The 14,795-nt window shown below is 56.8% G+C and overlaps 3 protein-coding genes and 1 non-coding gene across 8 annotated transcripts in view; 2 read left to right on the top strand and 2 right to left on the bottom strand.

Moving 5' to 3' along the window:
• Positions 1-6,943, top strand: part of Rab40c (RAB40C, member RAS oncogene family) — a 33,562-nt gene extending 26,619 nt beyond the window's left edge. For 4 of the 5 annotated variants that reach the window (XM_027940849.2, XM_027940852.3, XM_027940851.3 and 1 more), the window contains 3 exons: positions 4,068-4,145; positions 4,318-4,540; positions 5,189-6,943. In XM_027940849.2, the coding sequence (XP_027796650.1) occupies positions 4,068-4,145; positions 4,318-4,540; positions 5,189-5,469 (582 nt within the window). In that variant the 3' untranslated portion in view covers positions 5,470-6,943. Of the gene's footprint in view, positions 1-3,321; positions 3,486-4,067; positions 4,146-4,317; positions 4,541-5,188 lie in introns of those variants that run through there. The other variant, XM_027940854.3, reaches the window with a different exon arrangement.
• A 15-nt stretch (positions 6,944-6,958) lies between these two features.
• Wfikkn1 (WAP, follistatin/kazal, immunoglobulin, kunitz and netrin domain containing 1) lies at positions 6,959-11,282 on the top strand. The gene is made up of 2 exons (XM_027940848.3): positions 6,959-9,016; positions 9,745-11,282. Exons 1-2 carry the CDS (start codon positions 8,822-8,824, stop codon positions 11,218-11,220), a joined length of 1,671 nt encoding a protein of 556 aa, XP_027796649.1. The 5' UTR covers positions 6,959-8,821; the 3' UTR covers positions 11,221-11,282.
• Positions 11,283-11,548: 266 nt separating this feature from the next.
• On the bottom strand, positions 11,549-13,344 carry Mettl26 (methyltransferase like 26). Its single transcript, XM_027940782.2, has 6 exons — positions 12,765-13,344; positions 12,445-12,607; positions 12,268-12,327; positions 12,005-12,072; positions 11,831-11,909; positions 11,549-11,758 (listed from the first exon to the last, which is right to left on the bottom strand). Exons 1-6 carry the CDS (start codon positions 12,959-12,961, stop codon positions 11,711-11,713), a joined length of 615 nt encoding a protein of 204 aa, XP_027796583.1. The 5' UTR covers positions 12,962-13,344; the 3' UTR covers positions 11,549-11,710.
• Trnag-ccc (transfer RNA glycine (anticodon CCC)) lies at positions 13,246-13,316 on the bottom strand. The gene has a single exon. It is a non-coding gene; the product is annotated as a tRNA-Gly (tRNA).
• Positions 13,345-14,795: the final 1,451 nt, after the last annotated feature.

Below are 14,795 nucleotides of genomic sequence, written 5' to 3'. Positions count from 1 at the left end.
AAGTATCTATGGCAATAGGTGGGTTTTGATTTGCTTTGTTACTTTTGGAAGTTCTTAGTTGCCATATCCTGGCTAAGAAGAGTAATTACAAACCCCAAGTGCACATCTTGGGCTCAGGTGGGGAGTGCCAGGTGCTTCCTAGTGGCCTTGTCCCAGGAGAAGCCCCTGAGCCTGCCCTGGTACTGTCCTGTCTCTCCTGTGTGTGTCCTGCTTGGGGAACAGCAGGGAGGTAATGGAGTCTCTAGAGCAAGTGTAGCAATGCTTCTGTGTGCAGCCCCTGATGGCATGCACCATCCTTCCAGATCAAGCAGTGTCATTCTCTGACCCCCTCATGACGACAGAGGCCTGTGGATCTTGGGTCTTGAAGATGGCACCAACAGAGGCCTCTGGCCACTGTCTTGCTCGTCACCTGTCATGTACAGCACTGTCTTGTGGCTGCTGCAGAATCCCTTTACTTTTCACCAAGGAGCCACAGGCTGTTCTCTTGGCACCTATGGGCCAAGCACATATGCTGTCTGTGGCTGAGGTCAGAGGTGGCCTCTTAAGGCCCCAAAGGCTGGTGCTACCCACGGAGGGAGTAAGATGGTCACCCTGGTGTGAGAACCTGGGCCTGGGGGCAGGGGAGTCTGGCTGTGCCAGTGAAGGAACTGTCCTGTTCTGTTGAGGGCTCAGGATCAGCTGGCTTAGAACCACCTGGTGTGGTAGTGATGAGTTCCTCAAGGTAGAGGAGGGCTTCATATGGAAAGCCATACAAGATGACTGCTGAGGACAGCAGCCACTTGTGGGTGTGGGTGGCACATGTTGGAACACAGTGTGGCACTTGTTCTTGGGCAGAGCCTGGTGCTGAGGAAACAGGCAGGAGGGTTTCACTCTGGCTGTTGTTTGTTTTGTAGTACTAGGGATTGAACCCAACCCAGGGCTTTACGCATGCCAGGCAAGTGCTCTACTCAAGCTTCACCCCACCCCCAGCCTGTCAAATACTGTTGTTTTTTTTTTTTAATTTTAAGTTGTTGATGGATCTTTATTTTATTTGCTTATTTATATGTGGTGCTTGGAATTGAATGCAGTGCCTCACACATACAGGGCAAGCATTCTACCGCTGTGCTACAACTCCAGCCCCCCCGCCCCCCTTTTTAATGAAATCTAGCTCTGTTGCCCAGGCTGACCTCTAACTCCTGGGCTCAAGAGATCCTCCTGCCCCAGCCTCCCGAGCTGTGCGACTGCAGGATGATACCTGGATACATTTTTTTTTTTTGGTGTGTGTGTGAGGTGGGGCTGCTGGGGATTGAACTCAGGACCTTGTATATGCAAGCAAGGCAAGCACTTTACTAACTGAGCTATGTCCTCAGCCCCTAAGTTTTGTTTTTAACTGAGGCACCTCTCCATCTCAGTTCATAACATAGGTCCATGTATCTGTCAGAAACTCAGAGTAGCTGTGCCTCCAGCCTGTGTATTTCTGGCATGTGGGTTGGAGATCAGAAAGCAGTCATAACAGAAGGGCATCCCTGCTTGGACCTAGCAGTCACACTTCCAGGAGTTTATCCTAGAGGCTGAGCTGAGCAAAAACAGGGGCGCTCCAAGGGGCCTTACAGCAGGTTGTTACCAAAGGCAGCATCTGAGGCTGGGAACTGGCTCGTGTCAGAGAGGGTGGGTCTGAGCTTCAGAAGGGGACATCCTGAGTGTGAGAAGTAAGCCAGGAGGCATGGGGACCTCTGGGAGACACTCAGGGGGCTGGAGGAAGGGAGCACCTACATTTTTTACTTATGCCTTAGAGTACTACTTAGCTTTTAAAAATCAGAGCATATATTACTTCATCACTAAAAAGGCAAAATGTGGTAAGTAGTCTATTTTCCCCTTGTTCTGCCTCTTTGAAACACAGGAGTGATGCTGGGATTCTTTTGGGATTGGTTCTGATAAAAAGGAACCACAGGGCTGGGGATGTGGCTCAAGCGGTAGCGCACTCGCCTGGCATGCGTGCGGCCCGTGTTGGATCCTCAGCACCACATACAAACAAAGATGTTGTGTCCGCCAAGAACTAAAAAAAATAAATAAATATTAAAATAAAAAACAAAAAAAAGGAACCACATTTTGGTTTCTTGGCTATCCTGCCTCTGGTTCATCCCAAATAGTTTTCCCAGACAAATCCATGATTACTGGGTCTTTCTGCCTATAATGAGACCAGTGCTGGCCTTTGTCTTTGTGACCTTCCACCCTGCCTTTTCTGCTCATAACCCCAACTGATTGGATTTAGACAGTACCAGAAAGGGCCTGCCTGCTTAGGGCACATAAGAGGAGAACTGGGACTGCTGGCACTAGCCAGGAGGGGTGGCCAGGGCTCTCAACCACCTCAGGGCACAGTTGAAGCCAAAGCCAACCTGTCCAGCCTCAGTGAGCCTTCTACTCACTCCTTTAAAATGTGACACAAGTGTCATTGCAGGAAATGGGGAAAACATAAGAAAGAAAGTGGAAATCACCTGCCACCCAGACTTCTCTGTGCAGTATTGTGTTTATATTTATCCTCATTCTGTAAGATATGGTGCCAGGCACAGCGGCCGCACCTGTGATCCCAGTGACTCAGGAGGCTGAGGTAGGAGGGTTGTGAGTTCAGGCCAGCCTGGGCAACTCAGCAAGGTGCTAAGGACTTGGCAAGACTCTGTCTCAAAGTAAAAAGGGCTGGGATGTAGCTCAGTGGTAAAGTGCCCCTGGGTTCAATTCCCTGTACCGGGGGGAAAAATCATCATCCTGTGCACAGCACTCAGCCGTCTCTCGCCCTGAGCTTCACTATCTGACCACCGATCATACCTGTGAAGTGCACTTCTGCTATTTTCATTTTCTGCATGACTGTTATGCCTTACCTCGTCGGCTTTCCCAGTGAGTGTTGGCCTACCATATAGTTGTTCCTGGCTCTCAGCAGTGCTGGGCTGCCCCCTGACAGGGGAGTCTTTGGGCTCCGACTCAGATTGCCACACTAGGGCTTGCTATGATGCTTCAGGAGGCACTGAACCCCCCAAGCCACCCCTCTCCTTGCAGCAAACGATAGGCTAGGTCCCTGTGCCAGAGCAACAGAGCTTACACCTAGATGTGTGTTAATTTATTGTAAGTCTTACCATTTTTTGCCCACCCATCTGGCTCAGGTTGGTCAGTTCTTCATAGGGGTGCCTGGCCTGGGGGTTTCCACTCTGGGCTAGAGGGGTTTCTCCTGGATGTGGATGCGGCCCTGTTCTAGGCCTGCTATCCACAGGAGGCAGGAGACCTGGGGCCACACTGGTCTTGCAGAAACGAGAGGGTGTGTTGGAGGGGAAGGCTCTGAGCCCTGGCCCTGAGGTGCACACTGCCCTTGCCTACACTCTCAGCCCTTGCCTGTCCTCTGTCATATGCAGCTTTGTGGCTCTCTGGGTGGGTTCAGAGTGCTGCTGAATACTGTGGTGGCTGGGTGCCTGCTGGAGAGCCACGAGGGTGTCACTGCTGAGAGATACTCAGGACAGGTGAGACAGCCCAGAGCTGAGCTCCTGCTAATTGGTCTCTAAGGGATGTAGCAGGGAAAGACCCCATAGCAGATCCTGCTCAGCTTGGTTGCGGGGAGCCCTCATGAAAACCTGCTCCTGTAGCAACTAACACCCTGCTCTGCAGATTTCTGGTTGGATGACTCAGAAATGCCTCTGTTCAGCTCTGCTCAGCCCCCAGGTACTCCTGGGGCAGAGTTCACTGCTGGACTGACTGCAAGGACACTCAGCTCCCATCTTGCAGCTCTGTGGCCACATAGCCCATACCTGGGTGTGTTGCAGCTTAGCTTCTGTGATGTTTGAATGGTTTCAGAGTAATGCCTGTGCTGTGCCTGGAGATCAGAAATTGAAGACATTTCAGGGGTGGGAGGGAGTAGTATCTGAGCCACCCCCTCTTACAGAAGGTTTCCTTCAGGTCCCCTCCCCACCCGCCCCCTTGTTTGGCAGCAGGTACATTTCCCATCTGATGTTCATGCTAGTAACCCACGAAGTCTGCTGTGCCACTGTTACTGGGTCCACGCTTAGGTGACCTCTGTAGGTGACCTCTATATGTCTCCCTTGCAGGGGATCCTTTTGGTATATGACATCACAAACCGCTGGTCCTTTGATGGCATTGACCGGTGGATCAAAGAGATTGATGAGGTAGGTGTGGGTCTGCACCCCTGCAGGGGAAGGCACAGGACTAGGCTGTACCTGGGTATATTGCCTGCTATAACCACTCCATAGCTTGTGGGTGATGGGGGTCTGCTCAAGACTGAGGGGTTGGTGTGTCCTGAGATTTGCCTCTGAATACTGTGTGTCTCCCCAACCCAAGCACGCACCTGGGGTCCCCCGGATCCTTGTTGGGAACCGGCTGCATCTGGCCTTCAAGCGGCAAGTCCCAACCGAGCAGGCCCGTGCCTATGCGGAGAAGAACTGCATGACGTTCTTTGAGGTCAGCCCCCTGTGCAACTTCAATGTTATTGAATCCTTCACCGAACTCTCACGCATTGTTCTTATGCGGCATGGAATGGAGAAGATCTGGAGGCCCAATCGAGGTGGGTGGCGATGTGGGGGTGGAGCTGAGAGTGCTGGGGGGAAAATGGGAAGGGTCCTCCAGAGCCACAGTCCCCTTATGCTACATGCAGTGAGCAGTTCTGCATGTGGGGGTCCCTCTGGAGATGGGACGCCAGCAGCTTTGCAGTGTTCTGCCTGCCCTATTCCATACCTCGACCAGAAACCATAGGAGATGGGGCCATTTGACCCGTGCTTCCTGGCAGTTGGCTGCTGGGCAAACGGGTGGTCACAGTGGAGCCCAAACCCCTCCCTTCTTAACAGGAGCCATAGAGAACCTTCTTGTACCCTGGGCCTACTCTGCCACAGGAGCATCTGCAGACTGTGCAGACCTGAGCTGGGTGCCGCCAGGCTGGGCTGAGTTGCACTCTAACCAGAGCTACGGGAGGGGCTGCAGAGTGGCTCCAAGAGCAAGTCGGCTTCTGCCCCACCATGGCTCCTAGGTCTGCTGGTCTCGCAGCAGCACCTTGCAGTGCACTCTATTCTAAGAGGGAAGGCAGGAGGGAGCCACTCTGTGCACGGTGTCTGTGCTGGGAGACTGAGGCAGGGCCCTGTCCTGGTTGGGAGAGGGCAGCTCCTCAGCACATACCTTAGTGGGCCTCCTGGCCCCCATCTGATTCCCCCTGCCACAGTGTTCAGCCTGCAGGACCTCTGCTGCCGTGCCATCGTCTCCTGCACCCCAGTGCACCTCATTGACAAGCTTCCACTACCCGTCACCATCAAAAGCCACCTCAAGTCGTTCTCCATGGCTAACGGCATGAATGCCGTCATGATGCATGGTCGCTCCTACTCCCTGGCCAGTGGGGCTGGAGGCAGCAGTAGCAAGGGCAACAGTCTCAAGAGGTCCAAGTCCATCCGCCCGCCCCAGAGCCCTCCCCAGAACTGTTCTCGGAGCAACTGCAAGATCTCCTAGCAGGCCAGCAGGCACCACTCTGCAGACTCGGGAAGGCTCAGTGGTGGAAGAGCGCTCCCGGGCAGGAAGACTTGGCCACACAGCCTGTTTCGGAAGCGTCCGGTTCTCCTCCACACCCAGCTAGGTGGAGGGGAGAGCACACTCCATGGATGAGGCCCAGGGGCCTTTGGGTAGCTGGGCTGCTGGTGCTACGGAGATCCTGGTCTGAATCAACCCCAGACTCCAGGCTGCCTGGGCTTGGGCCAGGAGGGAGCCTGGCTCCCCTTCCTTATTTATATAGAGAACATTTTGCCTGTTTTGTACATTTTTAAAAAGGCTGTCAGGGAAGATGGATGCATCTGTGCGGTGAGCTTGCCTCTTCACGCCACAGCACCCATGAGGAGGGCCCATACATCTGGGGAAAGAGGGGCTTGAGGAGTGATGGCAGGAGGTGCAGTCGGAACAGGAGTTCTTTAGATTTACATCAAATTTGCCTGGGGTGTTGGCACTGCCCATGCCAGTGAGAAACAGGGTACCCCAGAAGCTTCTGGCAGAGGTCTTGGCCCCAGCGTATAACTCTGGAGATCAGTGTGCTGGGCATAGGCAAGGATGTGTGACTTACAGGAAAGGGGAGAAGCAGGGTGTGAGGGGACCCCCCTCAGCCACTCCAGGGTTCCTGCTTGTTATAACTGAGCACCCTCAGTAATACTCACTACATAGATCAGGTCTCCAGGTCAAGGAGATCTATAGAGCCTTCTGTAGATCTGCGAGTGACACTGGAGTGACACTGTTGGCATCTGAACCTCCAGACACTGCCAGGACTTGTTTTCCCAGCAGCTCGTTCTCATCTGTGGTGCCCTTTTGCCTGTGAGGTCACATGCTACTGGAACCTCTTTGACCTGTTTCTTAGTGGTACTGCCTGGACAGCAGCCTTGTCTGCACCTTGGGCCCCTCTGGAGGACCTCCCAGCAGCCCTTGTGCCGGTGCACAGTGTCCTTATCCTCACCCCATGAAGCCATGGCCTGGTCTTTCTCAGTGCTGCCCCCTTGCCTGGCACCCCCACCCTCGGCCTCACTGGTGCTCAACTCTACCTCCTGCCCTAGGGCCCCAGCCACCAAGGAGCCCTCCCTGGGCTGGGACCCCTCTCTCTGGGTCCTTCATAATGCACGTGGTACAGGACAGTCCTGCTGCAGGTATTTCAGGGCACCGGTGGACATGCAGATGCAGCACCGTGGCTGTACTGGGAGATGGCTCCTGTGCTGGGGAGCTTGTGTCAGGGGTAGCTCCACCATCTCCCAACCCAGCACCCCTGTTGCTGCCAGCAATGCCCTTTTCTCTGGAGTTGTGAACAGAGCTACACAGACTTCATTTTGAGGAGCTGGACAGTCCCACGTGCACCATATCAACACTACCCTCACTGCTGCTGGACCCTGCATTCCTGTGTCCTTTGAGCTGTTCTTCCGTTTCTTTGTACAGTAAATGTAATTCAGCTGTGCCCTCCCTGTTGGTTTTGTAAGGTCAGTCGGATTTTATGGGCTGTGGTGGGGGTGGTGGGTCTGGCAGTGGTGCCCTGCACAGGGACCACCACAGCTTTGTGCCTGCCCACCTGAGCCCCAGCTTTTTTGAGCCCTTTGTCTTCAGGAGCTGACCTTGATGACCTGCAGGCACACTAGGTTTGCATACCTGTATACGAGGGCTGAGAGTGGGCTGGGCTGGCTTGGTCTGTGCACAGTATACAAGCCAGTTTCCTAGGGAAACGCCTCCTCATGTGGAGTCCTTATTTCCAGCACCCACAGTTTGCCACAGCTTCAGGAACCCCAAGGGTAGGACTCTGCCGAGTCCTGCTCGGCCAGGGGTGAGTCATGTCCTGGAGGTCAGACCTGAGCAGGATAAGGATGCTGTACTCCGCAGATGGCCCTTCGCAGATGGGACACATGCTGCTCCTTGGGAGTGGTCTAGGCCTTGGGCACCCCCACACTGGGGCTGCCAGGCTGCAGTGAGCTCCTGTCCTGACCCCATCTGTAGGCTGGCCTAGCCACCCACCCCTCATTATCAGGGGCCAGCTCCCCATAGCTCCTGGGTAAGTCAGGAGTCATTGGCGCCTGGCAGCCATCTCTTGGTTCCATTCTGGCCAGACCAAGCTCTTTATTACCCTGCCTCCTGGGTCAGGAGGTCAGACTCAGGGCTACATCCTGGGGCCCCCAGACCTCTGGAGCCTCAGAAGGGTTTGGAAGGGCAAATTCCAGGCCGCCCTTTGTCCTGCCAGGAGCCTTTGATCTCCCCAGTGGAGGAGGGGCCTCCAGCCCAGCTGGCCCCCAGGTCAGGCCAGGCAGCTGGGGGCAGGGAGAGACTCCTGGGTGCTTGCGGGCCCTGGGTAGTTTGTAGGACTTTGCTCGTTTAGGGCCCTTGGACTTGGCCATCCCTATGGACCCTGGGTGGATACCCATGTGGAGCCATATCCTGGTGCTGGGCAGGCCTCACTTCTGTCCTTCCTTGCTCAGCCCAGGAAGGGCCTGGGCCAAGGCCAGAGCCAGAGCCAGAGGCTCCAGCAAAGTGGGTATCTCTGGGAATGCAAAGTTCTGTGTCGGCTCAGGGCCTGAGCTGCCAAGGCCTCACCCCTGCAGATTCCACATGTACTTCAAGATCTGCTGGCAGGTTGTGACCCTGACAGGGACATGTAGAAAGTGGTGTTCTTCCCAGGAAGTGAACAGACCCCCTCCCCATCTGCTGGGCTGAAATAGCACCCCTGTGCCTTACCTGGACTCAAAGGTGACAGGTACCACTTGGACCTGCCTTGGGGAGACCCAGGCCTGTGGTCAGTTGGGGTGAGGTAGGGGCCTGAACTCCCCCACATGGGAGACCAAAGGGTGGGGACAAAAGCTGCTGAGTTCTATTGGCCTCACCCCTCCCCCCTAAATTGAAGGAGGAGGGTCTTCAAGGAGACTGACCCCAGCTGACTTCAGCCTATGGAGGGAAGGATTCCAGCTACTGTGTCATCCCCCTCCTCTCCTCCTCTCTGGCCAGAGCTAGCCCTTCTCCGCCCCTCGATGACCCTGCGCTATTGAGCCCTGGCCCCTCCCCAGCCTCCCCTCCTCTCCCTATGCTGACCAGGACCTGGGAGCGGCCTGCAGTGTTTGAGAGAGGAGACAGACTAGGGAGGGAAAGGGCTACACAGAGAGAGCTCTGAGATTCCAAAACCCACCCAACTGGGGCCTGGGGGAGCATTTTCAGTGGGCTCCAGCCTCAGGGGCCAAAGGGGAACCCAAAGAATAATCAGGGGAGAGGAAGGGCCAGCCGGGTAGCTCCAGAGAGTGGATGCCTGCAGAGTGTTGGGCTCTGTGGGGCCCCAGGAGGGGCTGGCAGCCACACGGCTATGCCCCCTGGCCCTGTGGTCCCCATGCCTGCCCTACAACTGTTCCTGCCTCTGTTCCTCATCATCAGACTGGCCTTGGGGGCTGGCCTGCTGCCAGAGCTAGGGAACCATCCCGGCCTGTGCCCCAACCAGCTCAGCCCCAGCCTGTGGGTAGACGCCCAGAGCACCTGTGAGCGAGAGTGCGCCAGGGACCAGGTGAGTGTGGGGAATCCCAAGGAGTTTGGGTGCTTGGCCCCACCCTAGCCCTTTCCCTGGGGGTGGAGGGCAGCCCTAGGAACCCACTTCCTACTGGGGCTCTCCACATTCTTATGCCAAGGTTTTGGCCATTCCCCATACAAGGGGCCTGGGTCATACCCTATCTTTGCCCTCACCTGTCTGAGAATGGGATCCCCTTTTCCTCACCAGACCTGTCTATTTCCTGCCTGGGCAGCAGTTATCCTGTGAAGACCAGAGTGGACACAGGCCTCTGAATTTTCCCTTGCACAGCAATCTTACTGTGGGCCATCGCCCTTCCCTCACACTGGGAAAGGGGTGACCAGAGGGTTGGCACATGGCCATCTGTGATGGTGGGGGACTGCTTTTTTCTGTATGATGCCAGGGCAGAACCAGGTCCTCCCTCGTACTAAGCCACACCCTAGCCCAAATCTGCCATTGAGCCCAGGGCCTTGGCACACGGGGAAGGAACCACGGTGAGTCCTGCTTGTGGATGTTAAGGATTCAGTTAGGTGATATGTGACCAGTTTTGAAGCTTATCATGCTGGACAAAAAGCACTTCCTCCACTTTCCAGAGGGAAAGCCAGCTCAGGGAGAGGCACAGGGGCTGTAGCTGCAGGCATCTGTACTCCCTGGTGCAGGGGCAAGGTGGAGACCCTGGGCCAGGTGGGAGGGCCTCAGGGCTCTGCTGAGCTACCTGCCTCCCCCAGGATTGTGCTGCCTCGGAGAAGTGCTGTGCCAACGTGTGTGGGCTGCAGAGCTGCGTGGCAGCCCGATTCCCAGATGGCCCAGCTGCACCCACCACAGCAGCCTCCTGTGAGGGCTTCAAGTGCCCACAGCAGGGTTCTGACTGTGACATCTGGGATGGGCAGCCTGTGTGCCGCTGCCGTGACCGCTGTGAGAAGGAGCCCCACTTCACCTGTGCCTCCGATGGCCTCACCTACTACAATCGCTGCTACATGGACGCTGAGGCCTGCCTGCGAGGCCTCCACCTACACGTGGTGCCCTGCAAGCATGTCCTTAGCTGGCCACCCAGCAGTCCAGGGCCACCAGAGACCACAGCCCGGCCTACGTTGGGGGCTGCCCCCATGCCACCTGCCCTGTACAGCAGTCCCTCCCCACAAGCAGTGCATGTGGGAGGCACGGCCAGCCTCCACTGCGAGGTCAGTGGCCGCCCGCCACCTGCTGTGACCTGGGAAAAGCAGAGCCACCAGCAGGAGAACCTGATCCTGCGCCCTGATCAGATGTATGGCAATGTGGTGGTCACTAGCATCGGGCAGCTGGTACTCTACAATGCCAGGCCAGAGGATGCTGGCCTTTACACCTGCACTGCACGCAATGCCGCAGGCCTGCTGAGGGCTGACTTCCCACTCTCTGTGGTCCAGCGGGAGCCAGCCAGGGACAAGGACCATGGTGTGCCCACTCTGGCAGAGTGCCTGCCTGGCACGCAGGCCTGTTCGGGCCCTGCCTCCCCACATCATGTGCTCTGGAACTTCGATCCACAGCGCGGAGGCTGCATGACCTTCCCCGCTCTCGAGTGTGATGGGGCCACCCGGGGCTTCGAGACATACGAGGCGTGCCAACAGGCCTGCACCCGTGGCCCTGGGGATGCCTGCACCCTGCCAGCGGTGCAGGGGCCTTGCCAGGGCTGGGAGCCACGCTGGGCCTATAGCCCACTTCTGCAGCGGTGCCTGCCCTTCCTATACAGTGGCTGCGAGGGCAATGGCAACAACTTTGAGAGCCGAGAGCGCTGTGAGGACGCCTGCCCTGTGCCTCGCACACCACCCTGCCGGGCCTGTCGCCTCAGAAGCAAACTGGCGCTGAGCCTGTGTCGCAGTGACTTTGCCATCGTAGGGCGGCTCACTGAGGTGCTGGAGGAACCAGAGGCTGCAGGCGGCATTGCCCGTGTGGCTCTGGACGATGTACTGAAGGATGACAAGATGGGCCTCAAGTTTTTGGGCACCAAGTACCTGGAGGTGACACTAAGCGGCATGGACTGGGCCTGCCCCTGTCCCAATGTGTCTGCCGGCGATGGGCCACTGGTTATCATGGGTGAAGTACGAGATGGTGTGGCCGTGCTGGACCCTGGCAGCTACGTGCGCGCCGCCAGTGAGAAGCGGGTGAAGAAAATATCAGAGCTGCTGGAGAAGAAGGCCTGTGAGCTGCTCAACCGCTTCCAAGATTAGCCCTGCCCTTCCCCACCCTGCCCTTCTTTCTGATGAATAAAAGCTCTTCCTTTCCCCTGGAACTCATGGGCTGCTGTCGGTGGGGGATTGTTACCCTTCCAGGTGTCCCCACCCCTTGGCCTGTTACCAAGCTGGGGTCTTCAACCAACTGGGGCTTTGGCTCCATCTGAGGTCTCCAAGGAGAAGCAGCTCACCCTGGGGACCTCGTGTTTCACAGGTGGGGACCAACTCCATTCTGCCTGTCCCTTGAGGCCCTAGATGCCCCCAACCCCAACCCCACAGGCCAGACCCTTTTTCCCACCCGTCCCACAGTGTGGTAGATACTCAATGGGCAGCAGAAAGTGCTTTATTCCAAGGCAGTCTGGGCCCAGGTTCCACGAGCCCAGACTGGTGGGGCTGGTCATTCCAGAAACCTGGTCCTGGGAGATAGGGATGGAGTTCTGGTTTGTGCCCAGACTTGGGCACATGCACGCAGGATGAAGGGGAGGATTCATTCTTTCCGGAAAATCAGGCACTTGTTGTTGGCTGGCATGTCCACCTACAGAAATACTTTGCTGGAGTGGCCCTTGGGCCCCAGGAAGGCCACTCCACCCCAGCTCACCCTGCCTACCATCTTCTCCAGGAGCAGGCCACTGGCCTGACCCAGGTCCTCAAGAAGGGCTGTGTCCCTCAGTCCCCACTCTGGGTTCCTGCAGCAGGGAGGAAGTAGGGTCTTGTCCAGGGCCAACCAGGGACACCCAGCCCACCTGCTCCCTAAGCCAGGCCCCTCTCACCCAGCTCTGACCTGCATCTTAGGGTCAAGTCAAAGTCCACGTTGCTCTGGGGGTAGATCTTCCCATTGACTGCATAGGGCTGCATGGACAGGGGGCACAGAACCAGGGTCAGTCATTCCCCAGTGGGCCATGGACATGCTGGCAGGCTGAGGTCTGAAGAATGAAAAGGACACCCCTTTTCTGCCCCAAAAAGGGGAAGCCTAGGACCAGGTGGAGCCTGGGCAGAGCCCAGCAGGCCATAAGAGGGGAAAGGCCCTGGGGCAGGACAACTCACCCCATAGGTGATGAGCAGAGCCTTGGGTTTGAGCAGATGTCCAGCAGCTCTGAAAAGCCCCTGGGGAGGAGGAGGCAAGGCAGGGTGAGTCACCTTCCCAGACCCTGGAGAACCCCTGCTGGAGACAGGGCTATCCTGGCCGCCACTCCCTCGGGAGGCATCTCTGCAGCCACCCACCTTGGTGCAGCTTAAGGGACTGATGTGGCTCATGTTGATGCAGAGCAGCAGGTCCAGCGAGTGCGGCAGGATCCCTCCCCAGTGCTCCCACTCCCAGGTCACGTCCAGGTACAGCGGGGCCTTCACGTTAGACAGACCCTGGGCTTGCGTGGTGGCGGCGATGCTGTGGAGGGCAGCGGATGAGCGAGAGGCAGAGGGCCCTGCAGTCGCTTCACCAGGAGCCCGGAGAGGCTGAGCAGCGGGCCCGCAGCCCTACCGCTTCCACAGCCTGGTCCCGCACCCCTGCCCGGCCGCCCTCTGGCAGCCCGCACCCTTCGCACCTTTCCAGGCAGCGCTGGTCCACGTCGGACGGCTGCCACTCCGCGTGCGGGAAGGCCCGCGCGAAGTGCACGGCGTGCTGGCCGGAACCAGAGGCCACCTCGAGCACGCGGACGCCGCGTTGCGCGGGGTCCACGTACTGCTGCAGCACGCGCAGGATGGGCTCCTTGTTTCGCTCCGCGGCCGCCGCCACCAGCATCGCCACCGCGCTGCCGGGAGTCGGACAACTGACACAAGGACGCGCGACACCCCTTAAAGGGTGGGTCCGCAGCCCCGAGAGGGGCCCCGGCGGCCGATGCTGCTGGTTTATGGACGCCTCTTGGTTAGGAACCGCGTCACCACTGCGCGCCAGTGTTTTCAGAGAGCCTGTCTCTCCTTGCACCGTAACCGGTGCTTCCTACTTCCCTCAAGACTGCTCTGCTCTTCCTGGCTGCGGTGAGCTGGAGCCGGTTCCAGAGATCGGAAAAAGGGAAAACAATCATATGCGCCGCCCGGGAATCGAACCCGGGTCGCAAGAATGGGAATCTTGCATGATACCACTACACCAGCGGCGCAGCTGAGTAAAGGAAGCTGCCACAAGACCTAAGAATTATGACATAGCCGGCCGCGCAGCGGGCACAGCGCATGCGTTATGGTCACCTGAATTTGGTCTCGTGATACATCTAGGAGTCCGAAGAACGAACGCAGACGGAGAATGCAAATCCGAAGACAGCCTTCATTCGAGCCTTAGCCATGGAAACCATGACAACCATGAGCACTCGGTTGTCGATGGGAGCGGAGCCGTAGTGGGAGTCTGGTGGGCGTGGCCCTAGTGAGGTCCTCTGGTGGGCAGGGCCTTGCTTGGGGTTGGTGAAAGGGGCCTGATGGGCAGGGCCCGATTTGGGGCCCTGGTTGGGGGATCTTACTCAGACCCAGCTGGTGATGCTCAGGACTTCTCTCTAACCCTGAGATGACCAGCGCCCGCTCAGGGTCCCTAGCGGGATAGATAGCGGGAGCAGAGACCCATGAAATCTAGTCTGACGTTGCGATGTGTGTGTACTCAAGGGAGGTTCTCAGAATACTCAGCTTGGGGTCCACCTCTCAGAGGTTCCGATTCCAGAAAATGCAGAGGGCAGTGCTCTGCAGTCAGGACTGGCCAAGAACCCCCATACCCCACGTCTTGCGGACCAGAGCTGAGGGTGGCCGCTGACTAGGACTTTAGCCTGTGGTTGCTGCTGAGGGCATATCCAAGGTTGGCCAATGGCCAGGATGGATGGGATGTGAATGTGTTTAGACCAGGGAGGGCTAGTGAAGAGTCCCAGGGACAATGCTGTAGGGCTGCCACTTAGGATGGCTCCCTCAAGAAAGCAGCCAGTTGGGCTGGGGCTGAGGCTCAGTGGCAGAGCACTTGCCTATCAAGTGTGAGGCACTGTGTTGGATCCTCTGCACCATGTATTGTGTCCATTTATATTTTAAAATGAGAGAAGCAGCCAGTTGAGGACTGGCGGGCTTCCCCCTCCTCCAAACAGCACTGTGAAGTGGATATATATATATATTTTTTTTCATTTTTATCAACTTTTTTTTTGTAGTTGTAAATGGACTGAATGCCTTTGTTTTATTTTTAATATTTATTTTTTGAAGTAGTTGGACACAATACCTTTATTTTATTTATTTTTATGTGGTACTGAGGATCAAACCAGCTACAGCCCCAGCCCTGTGAAGTGGATATTGATGTACATACAGTGTTGATAGTGACCCTGACTGGGTTCTGCAGCAGGTGAGGGTGTAGCTCCAGGAGGACCTGGAGGACTTTGACAGCCAGGGGACCACCTAGGTAGAGGTGTGCCACTCACAACCCAGGCTTCCCCTGGGACTCTCTGCACACAGGCAGGAATCCTGCTTTAAGGAACTGTTCACAGTGTTCAGCAAATGGCATTGTGCTTAATGGTACTGGACTCTGGCGGATACCACCCCCACCCCCACTCCTGCTGCATCCATCACTCCACCTGGCCTCCGCACTGCCAGAGCTCAGCGCCTGGCAGAAAAGCAGATGA

This window comes from Marmota flaviventris, chromosome 19 (assembly GCF_047511675.1).
Source record: "Marmota flaviventris isolate mMarFla1 chromosome 19, mMarFla1.hap1, whole genome shotgun sequence".
In the NCBI taxonomy this organism is placed as follows: Eukaryota; Metazoa; Chordata; class Mammalia; order Rodentia; family Sciuridae; genus Marmota; species Marmota flaviventris.
Note: the sequence above shows the minus strand (reverse complement) of the source record. Positions and strands in the feature narration are given on the sequence as shown.

Excerpts from the sequence above, each read along its gene's own strand:
- Wfikkn1 (XM_027940848.3), top strand. The coding sequence starts at position 8,822 with ATGCCCCCTGGCCCTGTGGTCCCCATGCCTGCCCTACAACTGTTCCTG. Across the intron at positions 9,017-9,744 it reads GAGAGTGCGCCAGGGACCAG|GATTGTGCTGCCTCGGAGAA; the intron begins GTGAGTGTGGGG and ends TGCCTCCCCCAG.
- Mettl26 (XM_027940782.2), bottom strand. The coding sequence starts at position 12,961 with ATGCTGGTGGCGGCGGCCGCGGAGCGAAACAAGGAGCCCATCCTGCGC. Across the intron at positions 12,608-12,764 it reads GACCAGCGCTGCCTGGAAAG|CATCGCCGCCACCACGCAAG; the intron begins GTGCGAAGGGTG and ends TGCCCTCCACAG. Across the intron at positions 11,910-12,004 it reads GACTTGACCCTAAGATGCAG|GAACCCAGAGTGGGGACTGA; the intron begins GTCAGAGCTGGG and ends TCCCTGCTGCAG.